This window comes from Fundulus heteroclitus, chromosome 12, assembly GCF_011125445.2.
Source record: "Fundulus heteroclitus isolate FHET01 chromosome 12, MU-UCD_Fhet_4.1, whole genome shotgun sequence".
Lineage (NCBI taxonomy): Eukaryota > Metazoa > Chordata > Actinopteri > Cyprinodontiformes > Fundulidae > Fundulus > Fundulus heteroclitus.
The window spans coordinates 46,498,413-46,514,605 of record NC_046372.1 but is presented as its reverse complement, the minus strand read 5'-3'; the positions used below and the strand labels follow the sequence as shown (position 1 = coordinate 46,514,605).

General features: G+C 41.8%; 1 protein-coding gene across 1 annotated transcript in view; it reads left to right on the top strand.

Moving 5' to 3' along the window:
- The window catches only part of olfml2a (olfactomedin-like 2A), a 38,955-nt gene that overhangs the window by 4,347 nt on the left and 18,415 nt on the right, over positions 1–16,193 (top strand). Inside the window, exons 2-5 of the mRNA XM_012850038.3 lie at positions 9,297–9,560; positions 11,347–11,454; positions 11,545–11,721; positions 15,342–15,588. Coding sequence (XP_012705492.2) covers positions 9,297–9,560; positions 11,347–11,454; positions 11,545–11,721; positions 15,342–15,588 — 796 coding nt within the window. The remainder of the gene's footprint in view (positions 1–9,296; positions 9,561–11,346; positions 11,455–11,544; positions 11,722–15,341; positions 15,589–16,193) is intronic.

Sequence of the window (16,193 nt, the reverse complement as noted above, 5' to 3'; positions counted from 1 at the left end):
TCTAACAACAGTTTTCTAGACTCTACAAAAGCCCCTTCTGTCCTTCTGTATATAACATCCAGCCTTTAATGTAACTCTTTTAGGTGTTTTAGGTGACTTTTGGTTCAACTGATAAATAATAATAGATGATAGGGGCGACAATTGGCGGGTTGCTGGTTCAATCCCCCGCTTCGACCATCTCAGTTGTTGCGTCCTTGGGCAAGAGAAAATGTGCATAATTCACATCAGATGTTTCATGATGCAAAAATACACAGCCAGAAAGCAAACTGAGTTACATCATCAGAACGGTCTTTCACTTACCCTAAGGCACCTGTTGATCTGTGTTTTGTTTTTTCTCAAGCATTGTTCTTAGGAGTTAAACAATAAAACGTTGTGGTATGTGTGCAGAGGTGAAGATGAAACCTAGATCAAGTAATAGTTCCCTAAGAAAGCACAGTATCTAGCCTCTATGCTGTAACTTTTAAATACATTAAATAGATTAAAAATAGAAGATCTAAAAGTGGACCTTTTTTCCTAATCTACCATTTTGTTTAACAGTTTGGTAAACTAATGTTGATTTATTATCTCACCATAAAAGTAGCACATAACAATCAGCTTAGAAAGATTAACAATTCTGTCTGCATCACTTTGGAAGGAGACTCGTCACATTTACTGAGTAGCACAAGTTGAAAGGAAGTCTATTCTTTAATCTTTCTGAGAACATGTGCTAATCAGAAATAATGCCGAGATACCTTTGGGTAGGTTTGGAGGCCAAAGAAGCGTCCTCCACAGGAAACATGCAGGTCAGTACCGAGTTCCTCCTGTTCTTAGGGCGAAAACACAGCAACCTCTAGCTTGTCTGAATTTAGAAAGAGCAAATTAAAAACTGTGTTGTATAAACCCAGTCATCATAAATACCCATCAGCGGTCTGGAGAAGCAGACGGCTTTTCCCAGTCTGTCCAGACACCGGCTTTTGTTTCATTCTGTTGACTAGACTGCTGATATTAAGCCATGGTTTGGAGGAAAGGTTAGACAAACATTAAGATATGTCTAAATAAACGGTGCCTTCATTGTGGTCATCGACATCGATGTCAGAGTTTCTAAGAGGTAGGTCTAACCCACTGGAAGAAAATATTTAAAGTAACACAGTGACGGGAGTATTCGGTGGCTGCAGACGCATACAACTTCAGATCTGGTTCTACAACTGTGGTAATAGGGGGTTTTCAGCTGACGTCACGCTCAGGTGACTACTCAGCGCGTCCGCCATATTGGGTGGCAGTCGTTTCGCACCGTTGACCTGCATTGTATGACGCCTTAGGCAGTATTGGAAGTGAACAATGGGGAAAACGTGTTTAATGGTTGGTTGCACGGCCCGTGGAGGTGGAGATCAACGCTTTCTATCGCCTACCAGCCGTAATAGTGAATCAGTGTGAAAAAAAAAAAACAGCTGTCTGAACAACGCCGTCACCTATGGCTGACACGGATATCCAGGTCCGATTTGGACGGTGTTAAGCTGGAATACGCCAGAGTCTGCGGTGCTCACTTTGTCACAGGTAATTAACTGTTAAGTATTTAAAACATGTAAGAAGAATATATTAATAATAGGGCTTGGGCGTCATGACTTATTACTTTCCGCGGCTGTCATGTTGACTGCCTCCGCCGCCTCTACTGCCTATTACTACCGCATACTGTACTCCCTCTCTCAGCCATGTTTTAATTTGATTAATTTCACCTTAACTTGATTTCAACCATGGTAAACCGTTGCTGTATTGTGGGCTGTAACAGCGCAACACATGATCGCCATGGGAAAAACATAGAAACAGATTAATTTTCCACCGCTTTCCTGCCTGGAGGCGCAACCACGGAGAACAACTGTTAGCGATAACAAAGAGTCGTCGGCTCGCTTGGATCGCGGTTGTAAGTCGACCGAACATAACTTTCCACAGTATCCCGATGTCAATGAGAGTGTGTTCTAAACGTTTGAAACACATAGCAGCTAGTTAAAAGTACATTACATTCGCGAGTGGTTGTTAGCGCTAACGGTTAGCATGTGCTAACCCGGCTGAGCGCAGCTTACCTTTGAACGAGTTACAGAGATAAAGAGATCGTCGGCTCGCTTGGATCGCGGCTGTAAGACCGAACATAACTTTCCACAGTATCCCGATGTCAATGAGAGTGTGTTCTAAACGTTTGAAACACATAGCAGCTAGTTAAAAGTACATTACATGCGCGAGTGGTTGTTAGCGCTAACGGTTAGCATGTGCCAGCTCGTCTGAGCGCAGCTTACCTTTGAACGAGTTGCTGTGTTCCCACTGTTTGCTGGCTTTATGATCTGCAGCTCCTACCGGCGCCAATACGGTAAATACAACTTAATTTTGCACTGGTCATTGTTCTGCTTAAATAATTAAAGCCGCGAGCGGCGTCGATCGGCCTTGCAGCCAAGCGCCTTCGCGCACCGCGGGTGCAACACATTTGCAACACATTTGCGTCGGATTGTTTACATTTTTACCATCTTATTAAAACTCACCCGTCCACGTATGATGGCGATTTCCTTGATGTACATAACCAGATGTGAACTGGTTGTGAGCCTCTAGACCCTTGTAAGCTCTCATTTCCTCAAGAGTGTGCAGAGGGTTTTCACCGAACACCAGGTAATGCACTATGTCGCCGTGCTCTACATTTGGCCGATCATCTGGATTACGGCTAAACAAGGCACCATGGAGGGCATACGGGTCCATATGGTCGATCACGGAACATTTCCTCAGATATACGTCCTTATCTGGTCGCTCTAGCGTGCTGGCGTACTTATCCATTCGCGATACGATAATACGTGTAAGACAACTAGAGATAAGGAAGTGTGCCACCCAATATGGCGGACCGGAAGTTGGCCAGTGACGTCAGTGAAAACACCCCATTGTGGGGGGGTTCTGGTACCAACCAAAGCCATCACCTGTAACAGGGGAAAGCATGACATTAAAGCCATTATGTTAGCATGTTCTGTGGCTACTTTCAGGCTTTGTTCTTTTTCTGCTGTGGAGCTTTTTCTCTTGTCTTTAAACAAAAACTGACTGAAGTATATATTCAGTGCCTTGCAAAACTATTTATACGCTTGGAACTTTTTTACATTTTGTCATGTTAAAAACACAAATTTTAATGTATTTAGTTTTTTTGGCTTTCATGTGAGATCAACACAATGTAGTTCCAAAAAAAGTAAAAAACAAAGCGACTGGTCTTGTTTTCCGTAGTTGAAGACAGAAAACAAGTCCAGTTGCTTTGTTTTTTACTTTTTTTGGAATGACCATGGCCTGGATGACTGAGGATCTTCACCAAAACACAATGTAGTGGATATTTGTGAAATGGAAGGGTAGTGACGCATCGTTATCTGAAAAGTTTGGTGTGCATTTGTATTCAGTACTCTTTACCACAATAAAAAATCTAATGCAACCAACTGCCAGCAGAAGTTGCCTTATTAGTAAAGAGACACCATCGGTGTGTAATTGAAGGCCTCACAAGTTTATTAGAGAACATTGAGCAAACGGCTTCACAAAGACTAAGGAACACAGCAGACAGGTCAGGGAGAAAGCTGTGGAGAAGTTTAAAAGTCAAGAGAAGTCCTGACTGCAATTCGAAACAAAGCCTTTAGGAGACAAAACATGAGGAAAAACAGAAGTGGATCAATCCAGCTTCAGAAAGTAAAACCCTGCCTGGTTTTCCTTCATCCTGTTCACTTCACCAGGTACTTTTAGTCCCTGTCTCTGCTGTGGAGCTGGAGATGCAAATGGTTGGAACTGATCTCTGGACCGACTTTTTTTTCCCCCTATCCCTGGTCAAAAAAAAACTTAAACATCACTATTTGACCTATATGAAAAATGCTTTGTATTGTGGAAAACTAACATGCAACATCACCCTGAACTCACCATTTGTATTGAGAAATATGGTGGTGGCAGCATCATGCTGTGTGGGTGCTTTTATTTTAATAGGGACAGTAGTTGGTCAGAGTTGATGGAAAAGATACATGGGGCTGAATCCAGAACCTTCCAGGAGGAAAACAACCCTAATATTAGAGCCAGAGCTACAACGGAGTGGTTTAAATAAAAACATATTTCTGTTGGAATGGCCCAGTCAAAGTCCAGACCTAAATCTAATTGAGCTATCTGTAGGAGGAATTGAAAACGTAGGTTGACAGAATAAAAATTAATGTTCACAGATGCTCTCCATCCAATTTGACTGAGCTGATTGGGCATTATTTCTGTTTCTGGGTGTGGAAATGTGGAGAAAGATCCCCAGAAACGTTCAGCTGTAATTATAACATGAGGTTAATTAGCAAAAGTATTGACTTACACAAAAAAATGTGTAAACCTTGTATCACTTTCTTTCAATTTACTATTATCTCCTACTTTGTGTTGTGTCTAGCTCATCAACTTCCGCCTATTGGTTGAATTGGAAACCCATCATTTTATTCTTTTTGTTACATTTGCTCCATTCGTTAATTTGTTGTAATAGATTCGCTTTGAAACGTGATCAATCGGTTCCTAACGTAAAAGTTGTAATTTGGAAATATATAGACAACAGAAAGATGCTCATGGATTGAGATATCTGTCGAGCTTTACCCGAAACATTAGCTTGTAGATGAAAATCAGTGGGAACTTTTGTGATACTATTGGGAAAACTAAATTATTTATTAGGTTGCCCAATTTGTTTATTGCAGGTTCTTTGTTAGCTTGATTGAATTATTTTCTTTCTGCCTCAGGAGTGAATTATTGCTCCTGAATTTGCCAGATCTAATTAGTATCTGTTTGAAGACCTCATCTGGGGAAAAGGCATTGGCAGCATCAGACATTCCTCTCATAACTGAGGTCACCAAACACACACTACTAATTAGGGCACTGTCTTTTTGTGCTTATGACGGGACTGTTACAGCTTGTGGATTTTGTTACGGAGCCATGTGGACAATTTTATTTGTATGTTTGTGTTTTCATAAGACTGTCACTTTCATAACGGTCTCGTAGTCTGGTTTAAAGATGTTTTTTTGTGTTTGTTTGTTTTTTTTTTTTTTTGCAGGATCTTTAATGTGACTCAAAATAATAGTTTGGAGTTGTCTTGAACTTTGGTTCTGTGGTGTTATTTTCAGTTTGTTAACTACAACAGAAAGACGTCAGACACACCTCCTGCTTTGGCTGATTTTAGTTACTGAAAAGTCAAACAAAAAATGAACTGTTAGTGGATAGTTTGTAGCTGTGTTCAGCAGGAAAACTACTAAGTTGGCGGAGTACTGTTGGTGGAGGTGGTTTTAATTCCCCCGATCAGCTGATCAATCTTAGAAACATTTTTAGTTTCAGGGGTATCACCTTTTCAGTTAACTCATCACTGCATTACGATGCATGTGTCAGCTAGAGTCATGGAAACTTTTACTGATGATAAATTCTCAGAAGCTCTCTTCAAAAACTCTGAAGTATCCCTTTAAATAGAACCTTGACAAACCCCAACCCTTTAGTCATTTCATTTCAGAGCAAGGTCAGTAGTGGCGTTCTGCACGGTGACAGGTTCAGGCTGTATCTGCACACATAAACAGACTCTGCTGGAATGTAGATGTTTGCTTTCAAAAGCAATGAGGGCTCGATGAGCTTTGTCTTTGGCTAATTAACAGTCCTGTGCTAATTCCAGTTGTTGTGTCTAACTCCAGAGTTCCTCTCTATGACTCCATGACTCTCAGCTGACTCGGACTGGTATAAGGTTCTCATGGTATGATGACTTTTAATAAAAATTCAGTTGTTGAAATGTGGTGTCACTATATGTCCATAAAAATGTTGAGCATGATCCAAATGCTTTTACCTAAAATACAAACACAACAGTTATTCCTACCAGGTTAAAGTAATTAAATATGAAGATAGACTTAAGCAACAGTATTCAGTAAAACATCTTAAAGTTGATATTTTTAAAGTGCAGAAAAGGGATTTTTTTTTACCGCTTTGTACTCTACAGAGTAATGCTGGGAGTATAATAAGCTGCCAAACAGCCACAACGCTTGTAGCTTGCTAACTGGTGCTGCTTTAGTTTCAATTCAATTCAATTCAATTTTATTTATATAGTGCCAATTCATGAAACATGTCATCTCAAGGCACTTTCCAAAGTCAAATTCAATCCGATTATACAAATTGGGTCAGATTATACAGATTGGTCAAAAGGTTTCCTATCTAAGGAAACCCAGTAGATTGAATTAAGTCTTGACAACCAGCATTCACTCCTCCTGAAAGAGCGTAGAGCCACAGGGAGAGTCGTCTGCATTGTACATGGCTTTGCAGCAATCCCTCATACTGAGCATGCATGAAGTGACAGTGGAGAGGAAAACTCCCCATTAACGGGAAGGAAAACCTCCAGCAGAACCAGGCTCAGTGTGAACGGCCGTCTGCCTCGAACGACTGAGGGCTAGAGAAGACAGAGCATGGACACAGAAGCACAGAAGCACACATTGATCCAGGAATCTGTTCTACATTATATGGTAATAGTCAGTGATCACCGGTCTGAGCTTTTTGTCTTTTTTAGAACAGACGATGAACCTCTTGCCGGCAGCTGGCAGGCAGTGTGCAGCAATGTGTGGGGAACAGACAGTGCTGCGTAGCTTTGGGCTCTAGACAGAAAAAAAAACCCTGATCACACCATAACGTTCTCTGTCATCTCATTTAAAGAACTCTGTATACCTCCATTCTGCTGGCCCTCCCATGCCTGGGATTCTAAGCAGGTCAAGAACTCCAAGAGAGGACATGGCTGGTCACGTGAACATGGCTCCAGCTAAAACAGGCTGCAGGTTACAGAAACTCCTTTCGTGCAGAATGCAGTGTGTTTTGAACAATATGAGCAGAGCCGGGGTTTCACTTCATACCTTGTCAGGACACGTTAGCTGTTAAAGGCTGCCGCGGCTGATCTAATAGAGCTCTCCGCAGCATGCAGGCTCTCTTCCTCTCATTTTGCAGATTGAGCTGTGTGCTTTTTGACCTAAAACTTGACTGCACTTTAAAGGTCAAAGCTCAAAGCATGCGTTAAATACGCCGTATCCTTAATTATTGCTGCTCTTAATTGTGTTGCCCGTTCTCATGCTGGTAGGTCAGCTTGGCTTGAGATGTGGGATAATTAGGTACGTCTACTGGTACATGTGATTTGACAGCAGGAGGGGCTAGCTGGTTCGATGGAAAGATCATTTTTGATTCATTCCGATGAGCTGCTGCCAAGCCTGTCTTGTAGGAAAGCCAACAAGGTCATGGCTCCAAAGTAAGTCTTGCTGGGCATTTTAAACCAAAGCAGTTTTCTTAACTACGCAGCGCGGCAGAATGTCGCCGCAGCGTCATGTAAAGACGTTTAATCAGCCAATCCACCTCGTTTTCATGTAGCTGTATTTGTCAACATGCTGATTTTTAGCTCAGCGTGGGTCAGGACTTGCTTGGCTGTGCATGCACGACTCCAGACCCCCTCCCGCGACGTCTGCAGTCACAGAGGGGTGAGCACGCACCTCACCCTCTGCACCTTCCCCATCAGTTGGCCCGCATTCCTTCACTAATGAGCCCCCACCACCACCTCCATCATGCCTCTGCTTTCACTAAGCCCGCAGCCGAAGAAACCCAAAAGCTCAGGGAAAGTTGGCAATCTGGCAACCAATCAAATCATTGGATCCGTGCCTGTCATTAACCATAATATATGTTTTGTGGTTCTCCGCAATAAAATTCTTTATTTACTTTCCTGATGATGGGAGGATTGTCTGCATGACATCCTTTCTGTTTCTCAGCTTCATATATCATGAATGGACAATAATATAATCACAGAGGCCAGAATGTTATCTGTTATTATCAGGCTTACCAAAATCTCTTTGCAATGATTGTGCCACAGAATTCTCCTATAGTTTTAATTTCTCCTCTTGCTGTCCAAGACAACCAGTCTTCTTGCTTACATTTCTGGATGAAACTATCCAGGTCAACTTAAAACAGAGCATTTTTTTCTGCATCTGAAGTTAACTTATTTGAAAAATATTTTTCAGATGTCACATTAAGCAACAAATATCAAACACGCAGATATTGGAATTTTGATTAGATTTGCTAATAGTGTAAAAAAAACAGATCAAAGAGCACAGTTTAAGTTTGCTCTCAAATAAGGACAGTTAATCAAGGTGATCAGGGAGCTCTGGCCCACGTTCATTCGTCCTGCAGTGTCTCCAGGACCATAAATCTCTCTAAAGGGGGGAAAATGGCCTCAGTCAGTTCATGTTCCATGAGCAAGGACTTGTCAGTCACGCAGTAATATCGACCAGTCAGATCATTTCCAGATATAATTCAGGCAAACAACATGTCCTTATTGTTGCATCTGCAGGAGGGTCACACTGTTATGCAGTTTTCTGCTGTGTTATAGTTGGGTGGTTTTGCTTGAATTAAGTTGAATATTTTCTGCATTCAAAGATTGTATTTCTGAGTTCTAGCCATCTAATTAGACTATGTTGTTCCTTGCTTCCTGTTTTATCTTTCCAAAGATTTTTGCCTTCAGTGTGTTGGCGGCCGTACTTACAGTCCCCAGACGTTCACTAGGTGTCAGTTCCTAAACACTGGCAAATAATGTGTAAATATTTCAAAAACAGAGTGGATGCTCAGTAAATGCATTATTTTCCCTTGTTGTGACTCCAGGATCAGGTCACCATCAAACTCCCTTTGGTTCAATCAGAACATATTTGCCCAGGTCAGCTGTGCAGCAAAGAACGGCAGGACGGATTTAGACCAGTGGCAGAATTTTACGGACGATTCCAGCAGAACTATCCCAGATCACTATCCCTGCCCGAACACTTTTTTTTGGACTTTGCCACAAATCTATCTAACTGTATTGTTGTGTGAGAGCGTTTTTCACCTTGTGTAAGCCTGCATGCCTCACAGAGGAAATGTGTGGAATGCCCTGTCCAGACTGCCATGCCTCGCCTCCTGTTTATTAAGCCATGGCCTGCCAAAGAGCCTGTCATTAACCATGGCAGGCAAAGGCCAGCTGGTGAGGCGGCTGACTGAATTATGTATTTCCCACAGGATTTAGTCTGAGTCACACCAGCTTACATTTAAAAGAAAGGAAGCATGGGTTTATTTTTCAAAATCACCTTCCTTCCTCTGTTTCAGATGACTGGAAAAGGCGTCTCAGGTTTTCTGTGCAGGAAGGACCAGAGCTCTTCAGTTTATTCCCTCAGTAAACCGAAATATCCAAACTGTGAAAAGAGTTTTCCACATACCGGGCGTTTTTAAAAGTTGCCTAGCGGTGTGAGAAAAATAAAAATGTTGCTTGACATGGTGTCTTCCAGATCTTCGGGGAGAGCGAGCCTGTCAGGATGACCTCGGAGGGCTCTGACTGCCGCTGTAAGTGCATCATGCGGCCTCTGAGCAAGGACGCCTGTGTGCGCCTGCGCAGCGGCAGCGTGCGCGTGGAGGACTTCTACACGGTGGAGACGGTCAGCTCCGGGTCAGACTGTAAGTGCTCGTGCACGGCGCCGCCGTCCTCACTCAACCCCTGTGAGAACGAGTGGAAGATGGAGAAGCTGAAGAAACAGGCTCCAGAGTTACTGAAGGTGAGGAGCGGACCAGGATTCTCTCCTTACTGTGAACACCAGTGTTGCTTTTCTCACACTCACCAAGTTAACTTAATAATGCAATATTTCTTGTTTTCAGATTAAACTGCTATTAAAATCATTTTCCTATGATGGATCAAACTCTTTGTCACATTGGTAATATTTTTGTGTGCACAGCAAATGGGTCAAAGTGCTATAGCTATAACCATCAACTAAACCCTGATGATCTCTAATTTACTGATGGCTTTGAATGATTTTTATCCATCAACATGGCTCAGCTTTATCTAGATTTGTCAGACTTTTACTTTGTAGGTAGACTATTTTCCTGATTTATCCGGCTGTGCTTTCCAAATCCAAAGCCACATGCACTCACCAGGCATTTTAATAGGTACAGCCGTTGAATTACTTGTTATCAAAAACAGCAAATTATCCAATCACATTACAGCAACTTAATGCCTTCAGGTATCCAGTCGTGATGAAGACAACTTGCAGGAGTTCAAACTGAGCATCACAATATTGAACAGAGGGAATTTAAGTGAGCTTGATCATAGAGTAGTTGTGAGTGTGAGATGGGTTTGTCTGAGTGTTTCAGAACCTGGTCTGGTTGGATCTGGATTTTTACACACATTACCATCTCACCTCAGGTTTACACAGAACGAAAAGCAAGGTATCCAGAGAGTAGTACGTGTGAACCAAATGCTTCGTTAATGTCAGAGGTCAGAGAATGGGCACACCGATTCAAGATAATAAAAAGTATAATTCACAGTTGCTCAAATGACCTCTCATTACAATCAAGCAACACATAATAGCACCTCATAAATGTGCTACCTGTTACTGAAGACAGCAACCAGTGCCTCTCCTGACAATAACGGGTTAATAACAGTCAGGTCAAAGGTCGGTGTAAACAACATGAAAGCATAGATCCATCTGCCGATACCTTGTAAGTCGTTGTTGTTGAGCATTGTGTACTCGCCTACCCGAGTGTTTTTGTTTTTACTTCGAATACGTGCTGAAAAAGTAAAACCGAGTCGACAACGTTACAAGCTACAGTTGTTGTGGCAGTTTGTGTAGCCTAGACTTTAGCAATGCTCAGGGTGTTCTGGCTTAGTTGTTTCATTATTATGGACATTAGCGTACCTAACAGCGGACTGGTGTGGCATTGTTATTTTAACATTGCATGTTGGAATTTCAAAGCTTGAGAAGATGGAAGTTTTTATTATTTTGCATGTTTTTTAACAAAGGAAGGAAAATATATTCTAGTATCATAGTATTTGGGTTAATGTGATCTGGGCCCATGAGTTGATTGTTGGATAATGTGTAATAAGCAGACTACACAGAGAGGAATGGTTTGTGTTTCTTTTTTTATCACATTGTTTCACTATCCATAGCTTATCTAGCAACGGTCAAGGCGAAAGTATGTATTAGAAGACTAAGGAAAGGAAGAATAGCGCTAGGGGAAATTATGAAAAAAAAAGAGTTAGTTAGTTAGTTAGTTAGTTTTATGAACTTTGTTTTATTTTGCTCTAGATGAAACATTTAGACACTTGAGCTTATTCTGAAATGAAATAAAATGAAGACAGACTGACAATCGGTCAAATAACAACATAAAAGCGTTACACCAAACAGCGACCTTCACTCTTCCATGAGCATTGCAGGTTCTATCTTTGCATGCAAAAATATGAGTATAGGCTAAATGTGTAAGTTCCAGAGGCAGATATAATTGGGCCTAGGTCGAGGTGATGGTGAATGATGTAAGATCTTCTCTTTTTATGGCTTGAACGAGCAGCTCCAGGGTATGGTGGACCTGCTGGAGGGAACCCTCTACAGTATGGATCTACTAAAGGTTCACTCCTACATCAACAAGGTGGTCTCTCAGATGAACACTCTTGAAGAGGTAACAGACAAAACACTCCCACACAGGTGCAGGGATTGTGGGTAACCGAATGTGTTGTTTTATGCACACTAATGAACTGCTGCCTTACAGACCATCAAAACAAACCTGACACGAGAGAACGAATTTGTCCGGGACAGCATGATGAGCCTCACTAACCAGTTTCAAAAGTACGAAAACTACACCAACGTCATGATGAGCATCAAGAAGGAGATCTCAACCCTCAGCCTGCAGCTGCTGCAAAAAGACTCATCAGAGGGCAAAGCACAGGTTTGAAGCTGCTCCATTTCTATTAAAGCTCTTTATTATCTCTCTGACATGTCTAGTTTTTAGTGAGCGAGTACTGAATTTTACATTAGGTGGTGATACTTAGGAGCAAAGGTAATAATTATTGTGTTTAATGTCCAAGTGTCGACTTAATTCTGACATTAAAAAAAATTCTGTCAACACACAATCCATTTTGTTTACTTACATATTTATTTTAATTTTAGTGAATTTTCAGAAAAGCTGGGACACAAGCAGTTTTCTTCTTTCCAACATGTGACATTGCTTAGCCCTAATCCCAATTTTAATACTTAGGCGGTGTCCATGAGACAAGTGAACCTTTAAGAATCACTGGAGCCCCGGTAGTTCCATTCAGACATGCCACTCTGAGCTTTATTCTTCATAAAGGATGGCTGTAGGTAGGGCTCTGAGGCATCTGGGATAAACCATCACGCAGTGGAAACAGGGTTTGTTGGGTTAGGATCAGTATTCCTTAGAAGAAATGGAGACCACGTACGTGCTCCAGGTCAGGAAGAAAAGGGACCATTTAGACTTAACAGCCAACAATGTAACAGAGAGAGTTATGCAGTGTTGCAAACTTAAATATATATTTTTACAAGGAAAATGAGACAAACTATATCTGGAATGATTGGTAGGTCGGTTTAACCTGACTCTAGCCATATGGATTTCGCTCCGCCTAGCTCCGCTTACATCCATCTGGGACCTCTCCCATAGAGAGTGATTTCTCCAACCAATTTTATTGTCCAGCCAATCAGGACGCAGGGCTGGAGTTTCATAGATGTGACGTATTGGAGAAGTGACCATGAGACTGTTATGATAGCAATGGCGGCTCGCATCAAGGAAGCAAGCGTTAACATTGATGCTGCTATTTCTTCCATGTTGTCCAATCTACCTAATATTGTTTCATTAAAAGAACATCAGAGAACGCCTCTGAAGGCTTTTGTTGGTGGAAACCATGTTTTCACCCTTCTCCCGTCGGATTTGGCAAGTTTTGTTTTCCGGGGAGCGCCCGCGGCGAAGCGGTTAGCACGAACCATGTTAGGAGGCCTTTAGTCCTCAACGCGGTCGGCCCGGGATCGACTCTGACCCGCGGCGCTTTGCCGCCTGTCTTCCCCCCTCTTCCTGTCAGCTCACTGTCAATAAAACGCGTGCCACTAGAGCCGCAAACACATAAAAAAAAACCCGTGCGTCGCTCTCACAGCGTCACGGGTTAGCTTCGGTGTGAGTGGTTGAAATAGCACGTCGATAAAGATGACAGACAGTGGCTTATCCAATCATATGCAAGGATTTTTGATAAGGCCCAGCCTTCAATAAAGGCAATTCCTATGGAGAGGTCCCAGATGGATGTGAGTGGAGCTAGGCGGAGTGAAATACATCTGGCTAGGGTCAGGTTAAGGTCGGTTGCCTGGAAACGCCATTGAAGAGAAGAGAGTTAACAGCTGTGGAAATCTGTTATGTTTCCCAGATTTTGCTTTTATACAGTTATTTATTTATGCTTATTAGTCTTAGGTGTTTGAGTTTTCAGGGTTCTTTATGTGTCTTTGTTCCTGTTTATGTTTTCTAGTTGCTCTCATTTTAGTTCATTCTGTTAACATTGTGTTATAGTTCCTGTTGAATGAACTCATTGTGTTTTCCTTCAGTCTCTGCTCATCACTCTCCTCACCTCAGCTCCTCAGTTCTCATTAGTTTCAGTTGCTCCTCATTCCCACCTGACTAGCTCATCTTTTGCCTCTCATTTCTCCTCAGTTGTCATTAAACCATACTTATTTCTGTTCTTGTGCTTATTTGTGTGCAGTTAGATTCCCTGCCTTAGTCTTTCAGCAAGTGATTCGCTTTTGGTTGATTATACTCACCTGTTTTTCTTGTAATTATTTCCCGATGGTATTTAAGTTTGCAGACTCTGTTTCTCTATTGCTGGATTCTTCACTTGTCTCTCTGTTCTGTTGCTTCCTTGCTGGCTCCAGCTTCTCCCCCGTGCCTTGTATGTTTCTCTGTTTCTTATCAAACCAAATCACCATGGGTCTGCCTTGTCCCTGTCACCCTTTGGGTCCACATCAACCCCAGCCTAAGACCTCAGTATATACTCTCTCTGCTACTCTTTGGCCCAGCTGGTTTCTTCTGTTTGAGTTCCTGCTCCCTTTCAGGCTCCCGTAGAGCTATCTGATTCTGCCATTTTGCCGGCTGTAAGTTTGTTTTTGTATTTTGGTCTGTTAAGATTGTCAATTTTATTATGCGGCTCCCAAAGTCTAGTCTGCGTTTTGGTCCAACTAAAACTTCACAGCACATGACAATCAGACACATAAAAAATATTTATGATATGGGCTTAATAAACAGTATGTTTAATATCTTCTTAAAGGTTGTCATTGTCAAAAGGCACTTCTAATCTGATAAATGAGCCTCATCCAAATACATCTTCTAATTTTTGAATATATACCCGTTTTGTAGATAGGTTGCACTTTAAGTTGAAACCAGATATTTATATACATCGTACAAAAAAAACATTGCCTTTTTCCCCTCACTCTTTAATAAGGAATTAGATTTCTTTTTATTTTAGGTCAGTTAGAATTTGCAATTAATAATATTTGTTAAAGGCCCGAATAATCAGAGAGATGTTTTATTAGATTTTTTTGTTACTTTCTTCAAACTCAGTAGTTTACATGGTCTAAATTTACCCTCCTTTAAAATAATTGTTAAAAAAAGAACCGGACTGTTGCTCAATGGTCCAAATTCCTCTTTCGAGATAAAGTAAAGCTTATATTCAATTTGGATGTCAAGGTCCAAGAGTCTGGGAGAAGAGTGAGATGCAGACTCCACGTTGCTTTGTGTCCAGAGTCAAGTTTCAACAGTCAGTGATTATTTGGAGCACCATGTCATCTTTTGGTTCTGGTCCACTGGGTTTTATGAAGTCCACAGTGAACGTAGCCATTTAGCAGGACATTTTAGAGCACTTCATACATCCTTCTGCTGACAGGCTACATAGAAAGGATTTCATTTTCCAGCAGGACTTGGTACCGGCCCACACTGCTGGTTCAGCGACCATGTTGTTACTGGGCTTTATTGACTGAGCAGAACCCCTTAGAGAGTTTATGGAGGATTGTCAAGAGGAAGATGAGAGGCACCAGAACCAATGATGCAGACGACCTGAAGGCAGCTGTGCCACGCTGCACTGATACAGGAATTAATGCACAACCAGCCCCAACAGAGCACTGAGTGCATGGAAATTAACATCATTTACAGAAGTCTGACATTTCTGTTTAAAGTATAATTTCTTTTGAGCTTATTTAATATTTAATTTTTTTGTTAAACAGAATTTTGGGTTTTCATTATATGTAAGCCATAATCATCAAAATTACAAGAAATAAAGACTTAAAATGTTTACTCTATGTGTCATAAATTTATATAATATTTAAGTTTCAATTTCTGAAGAATGACAAAGAATCTTGAACCTTTTCACTATTTTATTTTGATAATAATCGTTCTCTACATCATGAGCAAGTTTACCCCATGTCACCTTTACATAATTTAGCCCATCACAAATCATACCACTCCATAGAAAGTACCAGAGCCACTGTTGCCTACCCTGATCCCTTCTAATGTACTCACAGGACACTCGTGATGAGAAAGCCAAGCCTCCAGCGAAAGTAGCAAACAAAAAGGTCCCTGCTGGCAAACCACCTTCCAAGGCACCAAAAGAAAAACCTTTCAAGCCCAAGAAAGAGGTCATAAAACCGGGGAAACCAGCTAAGCCTGACCCCACTCCAAAATCGAAGGTGGTTGGCCACCAGCCTGGCGTGGTGAGGAGCATCACGTACTACAAGGCCTCTAAAACCAATGAGGACGACCAGAGAGGAGGTAAGAGTCTTAAGTTTGTTGCAAACAGTCTGTATTCTCTCCAAATGTAGTTCGTCAGAAGTTGTAAGCTAAAGCAAACAATATGTCCAGCAATCAGCTGGATTTGCTTCGGTGGGTGTGATCATCTGTGTCTGAGCCTCTGTGGTGTTGAAAGTGATCCGAATTAGTCTCTGAGCCCACATGACACTGTATCAGGGGGCAGCAGGCAAGTAGTCAGAACAGCAGGGCCAGTAATCACTGGGTTGCTACCAACAAGGGACACAGGAAACGTTCTTTGAATACATTTTTAAATGACTGTCAGATAAGGCAGCCATTATTTTGCTCATTTTTTTTTCATATCAGAGCCAAAAGGAATGGTTAAAAAAAGCACCAGCTCTTTATCTGTTCTGGCATGGAGTTTTTCATGTGCAGGAAATCGAATCCAGTCTTTTAACGTTGTAGTTCGTACTAACGGAGGACCGTCTGAATGCAGAGCTGCCACCTTCATGACAGGCCTCACAGTGAAGAGGGGGGGGGGGGAGAGGGCGTCTCCATTGTAGAGAAAAGCTTTGCTGAATACTCCTCCGCTCTTTAGGTCTGTAGAGGGGCGATTAGGCCTGCTGTGT